This window comes from Symphalangus syndactylus, chromosome 22 (genome assembly GCF_028878055.3).
Source record: "Symphalangus syndactylus isolate Jambi chromosome 22, NHGRI_mSymSyn1-v2.1_pri, whole genome shotgun sequence".
Taxonomy (NCBI): domain Eukaryota; kingdom Metazoa; phylum Chordata; class Mammalia; order Primates; family Hylobatidae; genus Symphalangus; species Symphalangus syndactylus.
In genome coordinates this window covers 75,737,814-75,757,921 of record NC_072444.2, presented here as the reverse complement: position 1 = coordinate 75,757,921, position 20,108 = coordinate 75,737,814, and the positions used below count along the sequence as shown (strand labels likewise).

General features: G+C 58.9%; 1 protein-coding gene and 1 long non-coding RNA gene across 10 annotated transcripts in view; one reads left to right on the top strand and one right to left on the bottom strand.

Moving 5' to 3' along the window:
• The window catches only part of C22H7orf50 (chromosome 22 C7orf50 homolog), a 145,113-nt gene that overhangs the window by 73,272 nt on the left and 51,733 nt on the right, over positions 1–20,108 (bottom strand). For 3 of the 9 annotated variants that reach the window (XM_063631112.1, XM_063631107.1, XM_063631111.1), the window contains exon 3: positions 11,196–11,300. The exons of the other annotated variants lie outside the window; for them this stretch is intronic. In XM_063631112.1, coding sequence (XP_063487182.1) covers positions 11,196–11,300 — 105 coding nt within the window. The remainder of the gene's footprint in view (positions 1–11,195; positions 11,301–20,108) is intronic. 9 annotated transcript variants of the gene reach the window in all.
• LOC129471856 (uncharacterized) lies at positions 194–2,589 on the top strand. Its single transcript, XR_008653773.2, has 3 exons — positions 194–352; positions 1,402–1,744; positions 2,107–2,589. It is a non-coding gene; the product is annotated as an uncharacterized lncRNA (long non-coding RNA).

The following is a 20,108-nucleotide window of genomic DNA, read 5'->3' as shown; positions in this document are numbered from 1 at the left end:
TGGGCGGGCCTTAGTGAGGGGGGTCTTAGTGGGGCAGGTCCATAGTGGGCGGGTCTTAGTGGGGCGGGTCTTAGTGAGGCGGGTCCGTAGTGGGCGGGTCTTAGTGGGGCGGGTCCATAGTGGGCGGGTCTTAGGCGGGTCTGTAGTTAGGCGGGTCTTAGGATGGTCCATAGTGGGCGGGTCTTAGTGAGGCGGGTCCGTAGTGGGCGGGTCTGTAGTGAGGCGGGTCTTAATGGGGCAGGTCCGTAGTGAGGCCAGTCTTAGGGGGGCGGGTCCGTACTGAAGCAGGTCCGTAATGAAGCAGGGCCGTAGTGGAGCAGGTCTGTAGTGGAGCAGGTCCGTAGTGAGGCAGGTCCGTAGTCGGGCGGATCCGCAGTGGGGTGGGTCCATAGTGGGGCGGGCCTTAGTGAGGGGGGTCTTAGAGGGGCAGGTCCGTAGTGGGCGGGTCTTAGTGAGGCGGGTCTGTAGTGGGCGGGTCTTAGTGAGGCGGGTCTTAGTGGGGCGGGTCTTAGTGGGGCGGGTCTGTAGTGGGCGGGTCTTAGTGAGGCGGGACTGTAGTGGGCGGGTCTTAGTGGGGCGGGTCCGTAGTGGGCGGGTCTTAGTGAGGCGGGCCTGTAGTGGGCGGGTCCGTAGTGGGCGGGTCTTAGTGGGGCGGGTCCGTAGTGAAGCGGGTCTGTAGTGAGGCGGGTCTTAGTGAGGCAGGTCTGCAGTGAGGCGGGTCTGTAGTCAGGGGCAATTGTTCCTGTCAGCCTGGCTGGGGACCTTCCACCCATTGGGATTTTGTAAAACATCTACTTTAAAATGTGGCCGTGAGAAAAGCCCCCACTCCTCCCCACCATCTGTTCGCCTCTCCCCGATTTTCTAGGATTAAAGTATAGGCCCGCAATCCCCTACCCCCAATTCTAAAGCCCAGAAAACTCTGAAAACAGGAAGATGGTCCCCCCAAGTTTATAGCAAATTCACTGGACAGCGATCCCTGACCTGAAGGGGTGTGAGGGCTTCATGTCCATGCGGACCCCACCCCTTCTGAAGATGGGCCGATGTGGCTGTGGGAGCTACCCCGAGCGCGCCGGGGTTCTGTGGCACACTTCCTCCCCACAGCCTGAACGCGCTGGAATTCTGAGTATGCCCGGCCCCAGGGACAGTGGGGGTGGGGTGGGGGGAGCGGCACCTTGCAGCCATCGACGTGGGGACGTCACGCTCTGGTCCCAGTCTCCTGGGAATTCAGCCACGAGGTCACTGGCATTATTCATCACGTGCTGCAAGCAGGTCAGAGTCAGCCTTGTGAGGACGCGGCTCTGCGTGGCTCCTGCGGGGAGCTCAGACCCACGGGACAGGCTCCTAAGCCGTGGCATTAGAGAACAGTTTTCTGAGCTGTTTCTGTCAGTGTTTTGTTTACAGGTGTGCCAGGATCTCATGTGAACCTTTAAAGCCGCAGGCCTGACCTCCCTCCCACTCCCTCTGGAGCTGGAGCTTGTGTAAGGGCCGCGTCTCTGATGGTCCTGGGCTTCCCATCTCCATGCCTGCTCGGAAACCCTGACATCCGACGAGGAAATGATCACACAATCCCACAGAAACCTGCCCAGCGGCTGGCGCCGTCACCCCAACCCTCCTCCCCCTGCAGCCCGGCTCTGCAGGGTGGGGTGTCCGTGCTTGAACCAGGAGACCCTCTTCCTGGCCGATACTTTCCAGCCCCCTTGGCTCCAGGCTGAGCTCCCAGGAAAGGGGCAGACCCCACACACAGGTGAGTGCGGCACTGGGCTGCCTCTGCCCGGGAATTACACCATCCAACTATCCTCCCCAAAGGCAGGAGGGGCCTAAAATCACTATTTCAATTTCTCAATGGCTTTGGGTGCAAACTGGCTCATTTCTGTGGGTCTGTTGGGGGGGACTGGCCTGCATTCAATACCCCTCACCCCACCCTGCTGGGTGGCCCTGTGGAGGGCCCCAGGGACACCCTGCTGCCTGGTCAGCTGTTTCTGGTGGGCCCCACGCAGGGCAGGCATGTGCCTCCAGCGCAGACCCTCGCCTGCTACCTGAGACACTTCACTGTGCACCATGGCCTCCCCCAACCCCCTACCCAGCGAGTCCCCTCCTCATCCCCAGCTTCCCGCCAGCCTCTGCTGCCTGAGACCGTCCACTGCGCGCCAAGGCCTCCGTCCTCATCCCCAAGCCCCCGCCAGTCTCTGTGGCTGCTTCCCAGGAGCTGCGCCGCTGACTTTTCCTGAGACACCTGCTCATCTATATTCTATGTTGCCTTCACCTGGGAAGATTCAGCACCTCCCGAGCCTCCTGCCGCCCCTGAGAGATTCCTAAAGCCTTCACCTCATCACACACAGAACACGAAAACTTGAGCCACTTGGGGGAGAAAAAGTAGCTACTTATAAAAAGTCAAGGTAGTCGTCTGCCCAACTCCCCAATTCTTCCCCAGTTTGTGAGACACCAGGATGCCAGTTTTTCAGCGTGTGACGTCCCAGGGTCAATGATATTGCTACCAACACTTCTTGACTACTATAGTTCAAAAATCATTCATCTCGTTTTTGTTTATCCATAAAACAGCTTTGCCCTGCTTCCTTAAATAAGATTCCAGAAAGGGAGTTTAGTTGTGGATTCACTTCATTAAATTTGTAAGAGTTATTGTAGGAAGCTGGATCTATTGTGAATTGTGGCAGAGAGATCAGGAAATCTACACACGTCTTCTTTCACACACAGCACGCGACAAAGGGAAAGCAGGAATAGTAACCGTAACAGAAAGTATCATAAAATTGGTTATTTCCCCTCGAATTGTACTTCTTAATACTTTCGGTTACCCCTCTGTAGTTTCTCTTTGCAGAAATTCTGTCCACCCAATCACCCAGGAGTGGTTCCACTTGACACATGCCCGGCACGCGAACCACGTCTCCACACGTCTCAAACGGTAGCGGAGTACCTTGCCTGCCGGTGAGAGGAGTAAGCCACGCAGGCTGAAGGAGCAGGCCTGCCCAACACAGGCGTTACTCCTCCCAGAAAAATAAGAATAAAATCACCATTGACTGCACCTCTGAGGGCTTCTGTGGCCCTGAGGATGGAACTGAGGGTGTTGGGGTATCCTGCAGCCCTCCCAAGGATTCCGGCAGAAGTGAGAGCACACGTTCCTGCCTCTGCCCTGCTGCACAGGGCAGCCTGGCAAGAGCTGTATGGCGGTGCGCACGGTCCACACTCTGTCAGGTTGGGAAGTGAAGGAAGAGCAGAGAATCTAGGCAGGAAGCACAATGTGAACATGCTACTCCTACCCCTAACCCCTAACTCTAACCAACTTAAACCTCACCTAAACACCCTATCCCTAACCCCCAACCACCCTAACCCTAACCCTTAAAGAATCGCTCTGGGCCTGCCTGGCTTTGCCGAGCCTGAGCATGTGAGTGCATCTGACCCGCCCCCTCCGTTCTCTCTGGGCTCCTCCATCCTGTGTCTGCTGGCATCGCTCGCAGACCCACGCCCCATCCTGCTCAGCCACCTTGACTCGCTGTGGGACCACAAGATGAACACAGCTCTGACGCTGCCAGCTGAGCCCGGCCACATCTGGGGCTTCCATGCGACGCTGTCCCCAAACAGCAAAGCTTGGGGTACAGATGGGAGGCGTCCTGAGGCTGGGACAAGGACTGGTCAGGGGCTGGCAGCCGGCCTGGCAACGTAAGCAAGCCCCTGGCTTTCCCGCTGCTCACTGCCTTGGCTGTCCTCCTCACTCTGCGACTGATCGCATGCTCCTGAGAAACGGGCTCCCCGTGCTGCTCCTGGGGCGTGCGTCATTTTCCCGTGTGCCGTGTCCTCCGGGTTCCAGGCGCCACCATTCATTTGTCCACTCTGCTGCTGACAAACATGGGGACTGTTTCCAACTTCAGGCATTCGTGCACGAAGCGGCACTGTTCTGCCGTGTCTCCCAGTGCCCACCACGGGCCCCTGCGTGGGGCACTCCTCGGGCAGACACAGCCTCAGCCGCGCACGTTCACCAAGCGTGGCCTCACGTCCTCACCTGCCCTTGGTGCCATGTGTCTCTGGTATTTTGTGCCAAGCCAGGGGAGGATTAAGGCATTTCCCGTCTTAATGACGTCTTGGTCTCTCTCAACGAAGCGCCTCTTTGGGGATTCTGCCCACGTTTCTAAGTGATGTAAGGTCCTTCCTGGTTTGATCTGAATGTGGGCCCTTGCCACGGCTCCTTACCCTAACTGTACCCCTGTACCTGTCTGTTCCCTTTCCACAGAAGGGCGAGCTCTACCACACCACAGAGAAGTCAGAGCGCCACAAGTCCCCATCTGGAAGATGCCTCGGAAACAGCCTGCTCTTCCCTCTGCAGAGTACTAGCCACACTCAAAACTGGCAGCCTCTGAGGGGAGGGAGTCACTTCAACATCTCGAACCTTAGACAGATGTGTGTGCCTCAGGCAGCACGCACACACACACACATACATGTGTGCAAGCATGCACACATACGCAAGCACGCACGCACGCACACACATACACACGTGCAAGCACGCACACATATGCAAGCATGCACGCACGCACACACACATACACGTGTGCAAGCATGCACACACGCAAGCACGCACGCACACACGTGCAAGCATGCACACATATGCAAGCACGCACGCACGCGCACACACACTGGAAGAGGCTTCACACGCGTCGGCTGCAGGGTAGGAGACCCGACACAGTGCTGGGTCCTGATGGGCCATGACGTGAAGATGGGGAGACCAGGCCTTAGCAGCCACAGAACAGGCCCCAGAAAGACGCACAACGGCTCCACTCTCGGAAGCAGATGGTGGCTCTGGAGGAAGACAAGGCTTACCTTGCTCCAGGGACCCCGAGGAGACGCTGTGCAGGGAGGCTGCCCCCAGCAGGAGACATGGAGGGAGAGGGCAGAAGGAACAGCAGTGGGGAGCAGGGGCACCAACAGGTTCCAGACCCTGACCCTGAGCTTCCCGCAGCGCCTAAACCCAACACCCTGACTCCCGAGAGGAAGGGAGGGAATCCCGAGCTGACCTCACACAGGAGAACCGAAGCTCAAAGCTCAAGTGTCACCCTGAAAGGCACCGGCAGACAAAGGCTGCGTCTCCAGAGCCAGCCCTGCGTCCACCCAAACTAGCGTGGTGCAGGGACTCCTCCCTCGGCCGAGTCGCCTGGTCCCAGACTGTCGGATGCGGGGCCAGCAGGGACGCTGGAGGATGCCCCATGGACACGAGAGAGACTGAAGCCCAGAGGGTCCCACAGCAGTGAGCAGCCCCTGCTGCCAGGCTCCAGGGCTCCAGAAGCTCCAGCCCACCCCACACTCAGGGCACACAGAAGGCCCTGGGAAGGAGGGTGGGAAACACTAGGTCAAGCAAGCAGCATCCGATTCTTTTCTGCAGGACATTTGAGCTGTGCCACACACACTTAAGGCTTCTAAAGAGAAGACAGCGTCCCTCGCTGTCCAACCCTATTCATCACAGGACGCTTTCTGCAGAGCCCCTAAGGCATGAAGGTTCTTCCCAGCACCAGTCTGAGAAACGATAAGGCCCCGGGCAGGAGGAACCACGGCCCCTCCTGTTCTAGGGGCCACGGCACCCCTTGGGGCCCCTCTCCAGACCCAGCGCTGGACAGGGTGGCTTCCTGCCCAGCTCCAGCCAACTGGCATACACTAAGCGTGCAGCTGAGGTGGTGGGAGGAAGGTAGAATGTACCCCACTTGGCAGCCACTTCCAAAATTAAACACAGTTAACATCTGTCCCCGCTGTCCCAATTCCAGACATTTACCCAAGAAAAATGGGAAGGGAAGTCCACACAAGCACCTGTAAACAAATGTCCATGGCAGCTTTGCTCATAAGAGCCCAACACTGGAAACAACCCAACTGCACATCAACAGGTGAACAGATAAACAGATGTGGTCTGTGCATCGAAGGAATGCTGCTCGTCAGCGAAATGGACCCACCGGGGACAGGCACAGCAACAGGGTGAACCTCAGAAAACATGCAGCTGCGGGGACACAGCTAGACGCGAGCACGTGCAAACTACTGGAGCCTCCTCAGCAGCTCCAGAGCAGGGAACCCACCTCACCAGCGACACAGCGGCGACGAGGGCCGGGTCTGGGAGGGCGTGGACCAGGGAGAGGCGGTCTCCCTTGCCGGGGTGCTGGCGACACAGCGGCTGCACCTGTCAGAATGCGCCAGCGTGGACACAGATCTCAGCATCTCATGGGGAAAGGGGCAGGGCTCTCTTCAGGACATGCAGTAAGATTTCAAGTCGAACACTTTTAACTCTCCACGGTCCAAAGTCAGCTCCAGGGCCCGCCGCGGTTTCCAGCCTCAAGGGCAGCCTCGGTTCTGGAGCTCCCTCCAGTGGCCGTCGGGGTGCCGGCACTTTGAGGGCCCCACCAGGAGAGCACGGGCCCCGCCGAGGACCAGGGCGCGCCCTGCACGGCCGGCCGGCACGGATGCCTCTCAATAGGTGGGATGAGGCGACTCGGTGAGTTCCCGCCACGGCTTTCGCCGGCAGCCAGTGGCTGGAGGACAAGGAGAATGCGCCGGTTCTGTTCCTGAACAAGCCCCACGGCGCTGCGGGGTCCCGGCCCAGAAAGCCCACCCTGCCCCAGAATTTCCCCAGGCCCACGGAAGGGGACCGGCATGAGAAAAATGCCAGTGATCACAAACGCAGCAATGGTGCGGCCATAGGTGTCTGCACATCCAGCGGGGCTCCTACGGGACCGCCACGCCGCCTGGACGCCGCCTAGCAGATTTGGGGCCAGGCTAATTGGGGCCCATCTTGGCCTACACACGCCAGCTCCGGGCCATGCTGAAGGACAGGGGAGCGGAGGATACTGCCCGTTTCCCGGCGGGGAGCCCTGCTCAAGAGCCCTTCCCTCTCCTACAAACTGTCCCAGCATCCCGGGCCACTCCTTCCAGTAAGTTGGGAAGTCCAGGACCAGACCTCAACGTGGAAAACGCTGGAGGAGGGAACGGGGGACGAGGGGTTCTACCTGCCCTCCTACCTGTCTGTCCACGGGATGCCCAGAGGCTCCCAGACCACCAGCCCCAGACCCTTGGTACTCCGTCCCCAGTTGTCGGCCAGGGGCCTGCTGGGGAGGCTGATGCCCGTCCCTAAGCCTGAGCCTCCAGCCCGGCATGAGGGAAGGCCCCACATGCCCCGGAGGTGAGGGTTTGGGCACAATCTTCACAAAGGCTGGAGTGCACCCCAGAGGTGAGGGTTTGGGGCACAGTCTTCACACAGGCTGGAGTGCACCCCAGAGGTGAGGGTTTGGGGCACAGTCTTCACACAGGCTGGAGTGCACCCCAGAGGTGAGGGTTTGGGGCACAGTCTTCACACAGGCTGGAGTGCACCCTAGGGAGGGTTCCTGCCTCTGGCAGAATCACCGCCATGCTCACTCACAAACGCGGAGCTGCGTTTGGACGCTGCAGCACACGCTGGGGCCCCAAAGGTCCTGTGCACCAGGCTTCTCTCCCAGTGGGGTCTGCTTCTCTGTGGAGCTCAGGGGTCCCTAGAGCGCCCGCCTTAGCAGAGGGCAAAGCCTTGAGACGCCCCTCAGCGCTGCAGTGTATCACATGTCCCCAGTTTCCCCTCATGGTGCTCACGCCGCACCCCTGGCATGGAGGCCAGAACCCAGGTGTCAGTCCTGGCTCTGACCGTGACCTTGGACAAACCACCCCTCAGACCTAGAGCCCTCATGCACATCCCCGTGGTCACTGCCACCCGGCAGGGAGCAGGACAGCCCTGGGGGTCTGTGACTGTCCCCGGGACATGAGTCTGAGAAACAGCGCTGAGTCGGACGCTGCCTGGCGTGGACGCTGGCTCTCCACGGTCACGCAAACTCGGCTTTGCAAAATCAGTCCTCAGTGAAGGAAGTAATGTACACAGTGGTCCACTTCCAAGACAGTGCCTTGCTTGCTTAGGTCAGCAAGCTACAGAAGAGCAGGCCCCTGCCTGGGTCACAGATGCCTGCTTGTCAGCCTCCCCCTCCCCAGTCTTCCCCCCAACCCTTAGTTGCCTTCACCTGAACTAAAAACTTTTAGTCTATGATGAAAGTTTTACTAGTCTGCAACATAGCTTGTTTTGTCTGTTCTTATCAGCTTGCCCAGCTACTTAGGTCATAAGTCAAACACCTGAAAAGCCCCTGAGCTGACTAGGATTGCAATGCATTGTGGGCTGCAACAAAATGCAGCAGGACAACCCTAAAAAACACCTATAGCCCCTGCCTGACAACCAATAGGTGACGTACAGGCAGACTGTGACCCCAGAGTACTCAGCCTGTGAGGAACCGGGGGAGGGGCCTATGCACTAGGGGATAAATGGCTTGTGACCGTGCTGGGTGTGCCTGCCCACCAGACACCTGATCTTGCAAGACCATCATTAAAAGTCTCACGTTCAGGCCGGGCACTGTGGCTCATGCCTGTAATCCCAGCACTTTGGGAGGCCGAGGCGGGCGGATCACCTGAGGTCGGGAGTTCGAGACCAGCCTTACCACATGGAGAAACCCCGTCTCTACTAAAAATACAAAATTAGCTGGGCGTGGTGGCACATGCCTGTAATCCCAGCTACGAGGGAGGCTGAGGCAGGAGAATCGCTTGAAGCTGGGAGGCAGAGGTTGCAGTGAGCCAAGATCACGCCACTGCACTCCAGCCTGGGCGACAGGGCGAAACTCTGTCTCAAAAAACAATAAATAAATAAATAAATGAAAGTCTCACGTTCACTCTTCTCCGGGTCTCTGAGTCCATTCTTTGGGTTTGGACGGGTGAGTTTGTTTCTCACATCAGCACAGGGGAGAGCCCAGTCCCCAGGTGCAGTTCCCTGCATACGCATGCACACGCACACATGCACACACACACATATGTACACACATGCACGCACATACGCACACAACGTGCGCACACGGACACACGCGCACACATGCACACACACACGTGCGCACACGGACAGACGCACCCAACGTGTGCACATGGACACGCGCACACACATGCACACGCACACACGGGCACGCGCACACATGCACACACGGACACATGCATACGCACGCATGTGTGCACACACACATGCACACACATGTACATGCAGCCCCGAGGCAGTGCCACCGGAGCCAGCCTCACGGAGTAGCCCCCTCCAGGGTAACAGGAGCCATGGGGGGGCCATGAGACTGGATTCCACTCGCAGAGGCCCCGCACGCGGCTGTTCGAGGCAAGGCCACACTGACATTTCTGGTATCAAACTTAAGTCAATCTTTTAATGACCCTCCCGCATGTCAGCAGCAGATCAGGTGCAATGGCAAGAAAAGCAAGTGAGAAACAGCTGTACAACAACATAGTCTTAAAAATTCTTTTTGAAAGAAACTTTAATAAACGAGGCGCTGGTGAGTGGTGAAACCGGAAGCTGCTGTGGTCCTGGGCTCTGTGGCACTAGCTTTGGTTGTCACATGTGTGCTGAGAGGACTAGAGCTCCTTGGAGAAAAGCTGATGTGAGGTGGGCCTGGGCACTGGTTGGGGCAGCTGGGGGGCTCCCACTGGCCACACAATACATTAAATTAAAAACCACAAAAACTGATGAGTCCACAGCGACACTCCAAAAAGCAGGCAGGAGAGGGAGGAAAGGGGAGAGGGAGGAGAAATGCCACTGTGAGTCTTCATAGAAGCCACTGTTTCCACAGCCCCTGGGCAGGAACAGGTTCAGGAGACGCAAAGGCACCGGGTGGGAGGGGTCAGGAGGGCACCATCGCCACAAGACGCATTGCCAGGGAAGTCCTGTGATGCATGCCCACCTCAGTCAAGTGACCACATTCGGTGTCACCAGCCTGGTGAGAGGTGGCAGCGTGCTGGCCGTCCTCACAGCCCTCGCTCGCTCTCGGCGCCTCCTCTGCCTGGGCTCCCACTTTGGCGGCACTTGGGGAGCCCTTCAGCCACCGCTGCACTGTGGGAGCCCCTTTCTGGGCTAGCCAAGGTGGGAGCCAGCTTCCTCGGCTTGCGGGGAGGTGTGGAGGGAGAGGCGCGAGCGGGAACCGGGTCTGCGCGCTGTGCTTGCAGGCCGGCTGGAGTTCCGGGTGGGCATGGGCTTGGCAGGCCCCCCACTCGGAGCAGCCAGCCGGCCCTGCCGGCCCTGGGCAGTGAGGGGCTTAGCACCCAGACCAGTGGCTGCGGAGGGTGTACTGGGTCCCCCAGCAGTGCCGACCCACCGGCGCTGCACTCGATTTCTCACTGGGCCTTAGCTGCCTTCCCACGGGGCAGGGCTCAGGACCTGCAGCCCGCCATGCCTGAGCCTCCCACCCCCTCCGTGGGCTCCTGTGCGGCCCGAGCCTCCCCGACGAGCGCCACCCCCTGCTCCACGGTGCACAGTCCCATCGACCACCCAAGGGCTGAGGAGTGCGAGCGCACAGGGCGGGACTGGCAGGCAGTTCCACCTGCAGCCCTGGTGCGGGATCCACTGGGTGAAGCCAGCTGGGCTCCTGAGTCTGGTGGGGATGTGGAGAACCTTTATGTCTAGCTCAGGGATTGTAAATACACCAATCAGCACCCTGTGTCTAGCTCAGGGTTTGTGAATACACCAATCAACACTCTGTACCTGGCTGCTCTGGTGGGGCCTTGGAGAACCTTTATGTCTAGCTCAGGGATTGTAAATACACCAATCGGCACTCTGTATCTAGCTCAAGGTTTGTGAACACACCAATCAGCACCCTGTGTCTAGCTCAGGGTTTGTGAATGCACCAATCGACACTCTGTATCTGGCTGCTCTGGTGGGGCCTTGGAGAACCTTTGTGTCAATACTCTGTATCTAACTGATCTGATGGGGACATGGAGGACTTCTATGTCTAGCTCAGGGATTGTAAACGCACCAATCAGCGCCCTGTCAAAACAGACCACTCGGCTCTACCAATCAGCAGGACGTGGGTGGGGCCAGATAAGAGAATAAACGCAGGCTGCCCGAGCCAGCAGTGGCAACCCGCTCGGGTCCCCTTCCACACTGTGGAAGCTTTGTTCTTTCACTCTTTGCAATAAATCTTGCTACTGCTCACTCTTTGGGTCCATGCTGCTTTTATGAGCTGTAACATTCACCACAAAGGTCTGCAGCTTCACTCCTGAGCCAGCGAGACCACGAACCCACCAGAAGGAAGAAACTCCGAACACATCCGAACATCAGAAGGAACGAACAACTCCAGACGCACCACCTTAAGAGCTGTGACACTCACCGAGAGGGTCCGTGGCTTCATTCTTGAAGTCAGTGAGACCAAGAACCCACCAATTCCGGACACAATTGTACCACTGCACTCCAACCGGGGCGACGGAGCTAGATTCTGTCTCCAAAAAAAAAAAAAGGAAAAGAAACAACCATTTTACGTTTTAGGGCTCTGGAAGCTGACCGAGGCCACACAACAAATCGGGTCACTTATTTATTTTTTTTTTTTTTTGAGACGGAGTCTTGCTCTGTCGCCCAGGCTGGAGTGCAGTGGCGCAATCTCGGCTCACTGCAAGCTCCGCCTCCTGGGTTCACGCCATTCTCCTGCCTCAGCCTCTCTGGTAGCTGAGACTACAGGTGCCCGCCACCACGCCCGGCTAATTTTTTGTATTTTTAGTAGAGACGGGGTTTCACCGTGGTCTCGATCTCCTGACCTCGTGATCCGCCCGCCTCGGCCTCCCAAAGTGCTGGGATTACAAGCGTGAGCCACTGCGCCCCGTCCGGGTCACATTTATTAAAAAAAAAACAAACCTCCTGACCTCAGGTAGGAACAGTTGAGTCTGGGTCACCAAAGCCTGGGGCTGCCACTCTCCAGGGGGCCCCACTCCCAGCTCCAGCGGCTGAGTCCACCAAGCCAGGACAGGCCCAAGGACCAGAGGGCGAGGTGATTCACAGTGGAGCTCGGAAAGACCCATCCGTGCCCAGCGCCTTGTCAAAAACCACAGGGGTCTTGGTGACAAGCAATTGAGGGAGGCCAACGTGGAAGAGCCAGGGCTGCAAAATCGGCTGGAATAAGTGTCAGACCTGCTAGAAGGGTAAGAGGAGCAGTGCAGCGTGGTACACGCCAGGGAGGAGCAGGCCAGGGAGGAGCATCGCCAGATAGGCTGCAAGGAGCACCCTTTCCTGAGCCTGCATGCTGCTCTGCAGGAGGCTGGGGAGCACCTCCTTCCCAGGCATGGGCTCTGGGGAGGAGTTCCCCTGTTGTACCGGTGGTTTCCCATGGATGTGCCATGCTGGTTTTTGGAGCCTGCAGGCAGGCTGGGCACTGTGTAAAGAGGCCTGAGAGGGTTCCCCTAACACAGGCAAGCGTCATGCACAGGGCACAAGCACTGGGGAGGGATGTAAGAAAGGTCTACACTTTCAGTTTCCAACAGGGCGGGCCCTGGGAAAAGCAGAGGGAAGCTGGCTCCGAATTAATGTCCAAGATCTTTTCCTCCACTTGGCAGGGCTCTCTCCCTTCAGGGACCGGTGGCCTTGGCCAGGACTCTTCCCAGCCCAGCGCCACAGCCTTCTCGGGAAAGCCGGGGGAGGAGAGCATGGGGACGTGCATGCCTTGCCTGGCTGGGGAGAGGACCTGCCTTCTAGCCGCACTTCCTGCACAGCCCACACCCAACCCCCGGGTGACGCTCCCGGCACAGGCTTACAGGGTGGTCAACGAGGGGCCGGCCCCTGCTCTGCAGCCAAGACTCAGGTTACCTGATGTCCAGTCCGGGGCTCTTGCTGTTCTGGGTACCCTGCTGTTGCGGGCAGAGGGCCGAGACCCCTGGTCTGGGCCAGATGCCAATACTGGCTCTTAGCTCGGGACTGTATGAGAGGCTCCGAGGAAGGCGCTCTTGGGCTTACACAGGCCTGAGCACTTTTCCCTGGTATTCTTGGGGGCTTTCAGGTCCTATTTTTATTTATTTTTTGAGATAGAGTCTCACTCTGTTGCCCAGGCTGAAGTGCAATGGTGCCATCTTGGCTCACTGCAAGCTCCACCTCCTGGGTTCACGCCATTCTCCTGGCTCAGCCTCCCGAGTAGCTGGGACTACAGGTGCCCACCACCACGCCTGGCTAATTTTTTGTATTTTTAGCAGAGATGGGGTTTCACCGTGTTAGCCAGGATGGTCTCGATCTCCTGACCTTGTGATCCGCCCGCCTTGGCCTCCGAGAGTGCTGGGATTACAGGTGTGAGCCAAGGCGCCCGGCCTCAGGTCCTATTTGAAGTTGCTCTGGCCCTCCCAGAGTGCTGGGATTATAAGCGTGAGCCGCCGCGGCGCCCGGCCCAGCCTCAGGTCCTATTTGAAGTTGTTCTGCCAGGGCTGCTTTCTGAACATGCAAGCCCTCAGGTGCCCCGTGCACAGGCACACACCACCTTTTCCCTCTGCAGTACTAAGCTGGCTGCCTCCCACCAGGGCTAGTTTGAATTTTCCTAGGTCACATGGGCAAGCCAGACGCTGCTTACGTGCACTGAGTGTGGTGTGAGCGGCTTCAGACCAGATTCCTGTCTTCCTTACACAACTCTAGGTTTTCTGTGCCTGTTTTCGGTGAGCACAGAACAACTGAAGGAGGCACGGCACAGACACAAGGGCAGGCCTCGGTGCCACGGCTGGCCTTGGGCAGAGGGAAACGCTTTGTGTACTTTCTCCGGGAAGCAGCAGCCCCAGCGCGGCCTTGGTGTCCTCTGCCTCCACCTGCTCCCTGACCGCTGGGCGTGTGTGTGGGGAGACGGGGGCAACTTCACAGTGGTGGGAAGTTTCTCTCCTAAAACGAAAGCTTCTCTATACTACAGATTGGCCCCATTAAATAAAAGAAAATACGGTGTATTTTTACAGCGTTTGGGATTGGAAATGACTGAGATTCACGGTGGCTCTAGTCCTGTCTCCTGAAGCTGGACGAGGTCTGCGGACGGTCAGAAAATATGTCAGGGTTTTGGCTCAGCTGCCAGATATGCAGCTATGGTGGGATTTCTGCAGCAGGGCAAGGAGGTGGAGAGGGTTCGTGTGGCAGAGCACAGCGGGCGCCCCACAGCGGGCATGGCTGGAGAGCGTATATTTTCACAGGGCCTGAAACACGAATGGAGGGTTCTTTCCACCAGCTGTGGGGGATGGGGCACTCAGGCACATCGGTTTTTCCACCCAGAAGAGGAAGGCCTGGGAAGGGGGCCCCATGGGACCTGGAGTTAAACCTTCCACAGCAAGCAGGGCGGCAGCCAGGCTCTGCACAAGGCAGGCGCTGCACTCAGGTCGGAGTTCTGTGAGATGCTCCTGCACCCCACAATCCCATGACCACAGGTGAGGCCTAACGCCCCCCACGCCGGGTTTATCTCGTCTCCTCAGACTCCCACCAAGATGCTCACGACGGGGCCCAAATGTGCTCCAGGGGTTTGGCTAGTCTGCAGGATCACAGGCTGGCCCAGTGAAAACCCGGGCTTTGCCGCCTTCCAACCATGCAGAACTCACGGCCAGGCCATGTGCCCACCTGCCCACTGGGACCCCGGGACAGTGCCTGCTCCAGACAGAGGCTGGGAGCTCCGTGAGGAGCACATGGGGTGCAGCAAAGCCTGCGGCTCACCTGCTTGGCTCTGGCTGGCCAGGTGCCCCCTCAAGCCCCAGCTCAGCCTTCCCCCAAACACTCAGCTCCATCCCCCACCCCAGCGGGTCAGGGCTCTGTCAAGACTGCTGGCGAATGGCCGGCTGAGGAGGCGGGGAGGGCCTGTGGAGAGGGAGGGCCAGGGCCACAAGACCAGCAGGGCACAAAGGTGGCTATGGGAGGAGCAGGAAGCCAACAGCCGCAAACAAACCTCCCAAGCCACTCGAAGCTGACATCCGCAGGCCACAGGGACAGACCTGAGGCCAGGGAGGGGCAGCCACAGACCTTCATGGCCATCCTGAGTCCCCAGGCAGGCAACGGCTGGCTGCTCATCTGCTGTCCACCTCCCTATGGGGACACCTCAAATCACACGAGAGAACTGTGACCTCAAAAGCTTATGCTGCTCTTGCACAGAAACAGTGACGTGTGACCCATCCTGGGATGGTTTGAAAAACAAGCGCAGGCCTGGGAAGGCAGTTCAGAAGCCACTCAACTGTCTACCCTGGGGAGACGGTTTCGTGAGCTACCGCCACAGCCTATAACTACTTATCCATTACAAATGATAATAAAACCAGGAAGAGGCCGGGAAAACATTCAACAAACCAGTGTGCTGAGAGGATCCGCACAACCCCCTCCCTGCCCAATGCAGACGTGTGACAGGAAGTGGCAGGGGCAGCGGCTCCTCTGAGAGCCCTGTGGCAGGCAGGCCCTGGCGGAGAATGGGAGGGCCCAGGGGCAGGTGTGACTCCCAGATACCCTCCAGGAGTCACCAGCCCTCACCACTGGAGTCCCCGGCCTCCTAGCTCTGGGGAAGCAGCCCTGGAGAAGTGGGACCCATGCTTTCTAGAACCTCTCTGAAGGGCTGTTTAAGCAGCAAGGGCCAATGCTGCTGTCAAGAACACACAATTCTCAAGGTCCCGGCTTTGGGGAGTTCCCCCAGGCCCCGAGCCTGAGCTTGGCAGCCCCTCTGCGTGGCTCGGGAACGAGTCCCACAAGCCCCTGGCTCTTGGCCGGAAACCAGCCACCAAAACAGACTGTGAAGGGCCGGCCCCTCCTCCCAGGGAATTCCGGGGTTCAGGAGGACCCTTCGCTTTCCCTGGGGTTAGAAGGACGGGTTCTGGCGGAAATGCAAAACGGAGTGGCCACTTTGGCGGCTTCGTATGAAGCTAAATGTGCACTCACTGTAAGAACCAGCAATGCTCAATCCTAGCGATCCACCCAAAATAAAATTACGCTCACATGAAACCCTGTATGTGAACATTTAAAGCAGCTTTATAATAGACACAATCTGGAAAGAACTCAAACGTCGCTCCCACGGTGGCGAGACAGACGGCGGCACAGCCCACCGTGCTCAGTGGCGAGCAGCCATGGCCACTTGGTGTGCGCGACGTGACGCACAATCTCAAGTGCAGGAGGCATGGGGACAGCTAGGCTCTGAGGCTGCACACGCACAGGTGCCACCTGCGTGACGGCCCGGGGAGTCTGATCACGGGAGCAGAGTGCAGCCGCACGGCCTCCAGGTTGGGTGGAGAGAGGGGCTGACCACCCAGGGACGGGCAGAGGAGTCTGGAACAGAACCGTTTGTGTGCTGCCTTCGAGCACAGTGCTTCTGCGACTAGATAGATGCCTCTGTGGGGAACGCCAAAAGGAGTATTTTACTGCACACAAATTCTTAGAAATGATCATTTGAAAAGTACAGGTTCTCGGCTAAGGCACCCAGGCTCAGACTGCGGTTACATCGTTAAGCAGCTGGGTACTAGCACCAATGACCTCATCCCTCTGACTCCGTGACCTCGGCTGCAGAGGTTCACAGCGAATTATATACAGAGTGCTGCGCACACGGGAAGCTCTCAGTGAGAGAGGGTGGGCTGAGAGCCGCTTGGCCTGGGCCCTGCACCTCGTCCCACTCTGCAAGAACTGCCTTTGCAGGTAAGGGAAGGGAGAAGGTATCAGGCCGTCAAGGCCCAGTGTGCAGGGGGCCAGGTGGGAAGAACAGTAAGGCCGGCCAAGCCGGAGCCAGCACAGCCCTGCATTTGTTACTCTACCTTTTAGACTATGCAGCGGCAGCAGTGGAGGAAAGGGGAGCACGCCCCCCACCTGGCAGCCCAGCAAGGCTGCAACCTGTGGCTCCCAAAGGGCTTGGTCCCCCCCAGCGTGCCGTCATCCAGGGCCACCAGGGCCGGGGACTGTGCCGGGCACTGCCGCCAGGAGACGGGCTTGGTGCCCAGGCCGGGTGGGAGTGAGCTAAGCACACCCAGCCCTGCTCCACCAGACTGACCTCGCCACGCCGGGACTTGAAAGGGCTTTGGGGATAACTGTGAGGACCCCCCTCTTCTAAGACCCCCAGTCAGGGGGCCATGAAAGGTGGGGGAAGGGGAGCCTGTCTGGGGCCACTCAGAATTCTTCCCTTTCCTTGTGGAGCCCGAGCCCGGCAGAAGAACCCGAACAAAAACTAAGTACAAACATGGCGGGCTGGAGTGGGGCTCGGCACAGCGCAGGGATGGCGGCAAGTGGCAGCCTGGACCGGAGCCAGAAAGCCTGTGCTGGCATCTGCCACGCGGACGGAGAAGCTGAGACCCAGGGCTCAGGTCACGCTTACGTCGTTCGGTAGCTGGGTACCAGGACCTCATCCATACACAGCAGACAGGTTGCGGAGCCAGAGCCAGTTGAGGAAGCTGGGAGCCCCAACCCAGACAGCGCGCAGCCTGAGGGAGGGACAGGGAGGCCTCTCAAAGCCATGGCTTTCTTCTGCCTGCACAAGGGCCCTCCTGTCCACAAGAAAAGCCCAGGAATAAGGAGAAAGCAGGCAGCAGCCTTCACCTCAGCTCCAGACTGCGCTCTCGGGGCCAAGTTCAGGTGTGTGCCTGTCCCCCTACACACCGGGTGGCCGGGCCTGGCTATGACCGCATGGGAGAGCAGGGCGGACCCCGGGAACAGGGACAGCACCTGATGTCGACATCCACAAATGCCGCCCCGCAGGAGCACGCACTCCCACACAAAGCGCCTGCAGCTGACAGCCGCCGGGAGGGGACATCTGGACAGCCTCATGCAGCTTTCAGACCTGCGGTCCATGTTGAAAGGATCTTGTTTCCAATTTGCCTTAATTAAACAAACATTCCAAACCACTTCCTCTCAGTCTGGCCATTGTTCTTCATTCCACGGCACTCAGAGTCCTGGGAACCACTCATCACCATCGGGTGCAGGCGGACGTCCCCTCATGGTGAGGCCAGAGCACTCCTGCCCAGCGCGTGGCTCCGCGGCGCCCTGCGTGCGTGGGGGGTGACAGAGGGTGGCGGGGGCGAGGTGCTTGTGAGGCACATGACAATGGGGCCCGAGGGCGCTGCGTGCACGGGACTCTACAGCACACTCCTCACGGGCCATTGGTCTGAGCTACTCAGAGCAGGGGATGATCCATCCCCACTTAAAAACAAAGTGAATGGGGTTAAACAGGTGCCGTGAGTGGCTGGGACGGGCTCACAGGAGGAGGGGCCAGCATGGGCCACGCACCACACTCTCACCCAAGACCCAAAGCCAGCCAGGCCACCGATGGGCAGAGACGCCTGCAGCCTCCAGAATAGCGGGCTTCATGGGGTGGGCATCCCAAAGCATATCACAGCCCCTGGGGTGGCCCTGGGGGGCACGGCAGGTGCTGCATGATCCTGGTCCTGTGTCCAGCTCCTGCCACTGCCCCATCTTGTAACCATCTAGACACAGAGAACGGCAGTGTTCCATGCTCACACCAAGGGGAAGATCCAGCGCCCGCAGAGAACTAAGGAAGCACCGGGGAGTATGGCGCTACTGAAAAGAGGACGCGTCATTTGCATTTATCCAAAGAAAGGGTTCATGAGGTCTTACGTTCAAATCGATGAAATCAGACTGGGGTGGGGTGGGAGGAGCCTCCCCGAGGCTCCTTGAGGAACTGCCTGGCAGTGACCGAGGTGGGGCTGGGACAAGGCCCAGGTGCTGGCCTCTCCTCGAACATTCTGCCACGTGCTCCTGGGGGCGGAGGGTCCCCCGCGGGCAGAGCTCGGCCAGCACCATCCTGCCCACTCTTCCGTAAACTGCCCCTGGCACGACGCTCCCAGAGAACCCAAGGATGTGCCCAGAATGCTCCCAGCAACCACTGAGGGGGCCCTGCCGGGAGACCCGCAAAACTGCCAGTGCCTCGTAGGCCAGCAGCCGCACGCGCCTTCAGTGCTGGAGTCACGCCGAGGGGCTGACGGGCCGGATGGTCTCTGAGCGCAGCAAATTCCGTATTGTGAGGGAAAGTGATAGAAGACGAGCGTGTGGGCCGGGCGCGGTGGCTCACGCCTGTAACCCCAGCACTTTGGGAGGCTGAGGCGGGCGGATCACAAGGTCAGGAGATCGAGACCATCCTGGCTAACACGGTGAAACGCTGTCTCTACTAAAAAAATGCAAAAGTTAGCTAGGCATGGTGGCAGGCGCCTGTAGTCCCAGCTACTCAGGAGGCTAAGGCAGGAGAACAGCGTGAACCCGGGAGGTGGAGCTTGCAGTGACCCGAGATCGCGCCACTGCACTCCAGCCTGGGCAAGAGTGAGACTCCATCTCAAAAAAAAAAAAAAAAGACGAGAGCGTGGAGGCGCGGACGACGGGAGCACCTGCGCTTCCGTGCTCAGCATGCTGTGGTCAGCTGTGGTCTGCACACACCCACCGTAACTGGGCCCTCCTGCTGCGGACACCAAACAGGGACAGGATGGCGGCACCAACGCGCCCACCTCCACCAATGCCAGGCGACACAGCAGAAAACCAGGATGCCCTGCCCCTCACCAAACTGTTTCTGGGCTCAGCAGGCACACACCCTGAATGAAAGACTCTGACCTGGCGCAGAGCCATGGCCTGCGTGCTTCTGAAGGAACAAGAGAGACGAAGTCACCGTGGGCTGCACCATGTCCTGATAGCAGCTAACCTCCCCAGGCCAGAATGGAACAGATGGAAGACATGGCAGGTCTGTCTGAGGGGAGGCCACAGGATGTCCCGAAAGTCAGGATATGGCACGGAACGCAGAAATCGGAGCAGAGTTCCAACCCTGCCTGCCACCGGTGTGGCGAGACCCGCACACACCACACGCAGCCTCCCTGGGACCTGGGCTCTTTCTATAAAGGGGCTGCTGGTGCATGTCCACTTAATGCTCCAGGCCTGTGGGGATCGGATGCCCGAGGGCACTCCTGCATGTCATGCGGAGGCGGGGGATGCCAGCAATGCCCTCCCGGGGGCGTGGGAAGGGGCTCTCGGCCTCCCCTGACTCTGGATCATCGGAGAATGTGTCCGCCTGGCACGTGAGACAGTGCACTTCTCCGAACCTTGGGCTGTCTTCCAGCGTGCATTAGCTCTAAAATTCCTTCTGCACACAGCTTGATGTCTCCCCTGTAAGGTGGATCCGGTGCGTGATACTGTGAACACCTCCAACCAACTGCTCCCTCCCTTGTGCGTATGGGGGAGAGGGGAATGAGCCAGGACTGGGCTAATCTCAGGCAGCGCCGCCCCACCCTTGCCCCTGGTGGACCGCTCCCCTTGAAAAGGAGCAGCAGGCGGTGGGAAGGGAAGCTTCATTCCA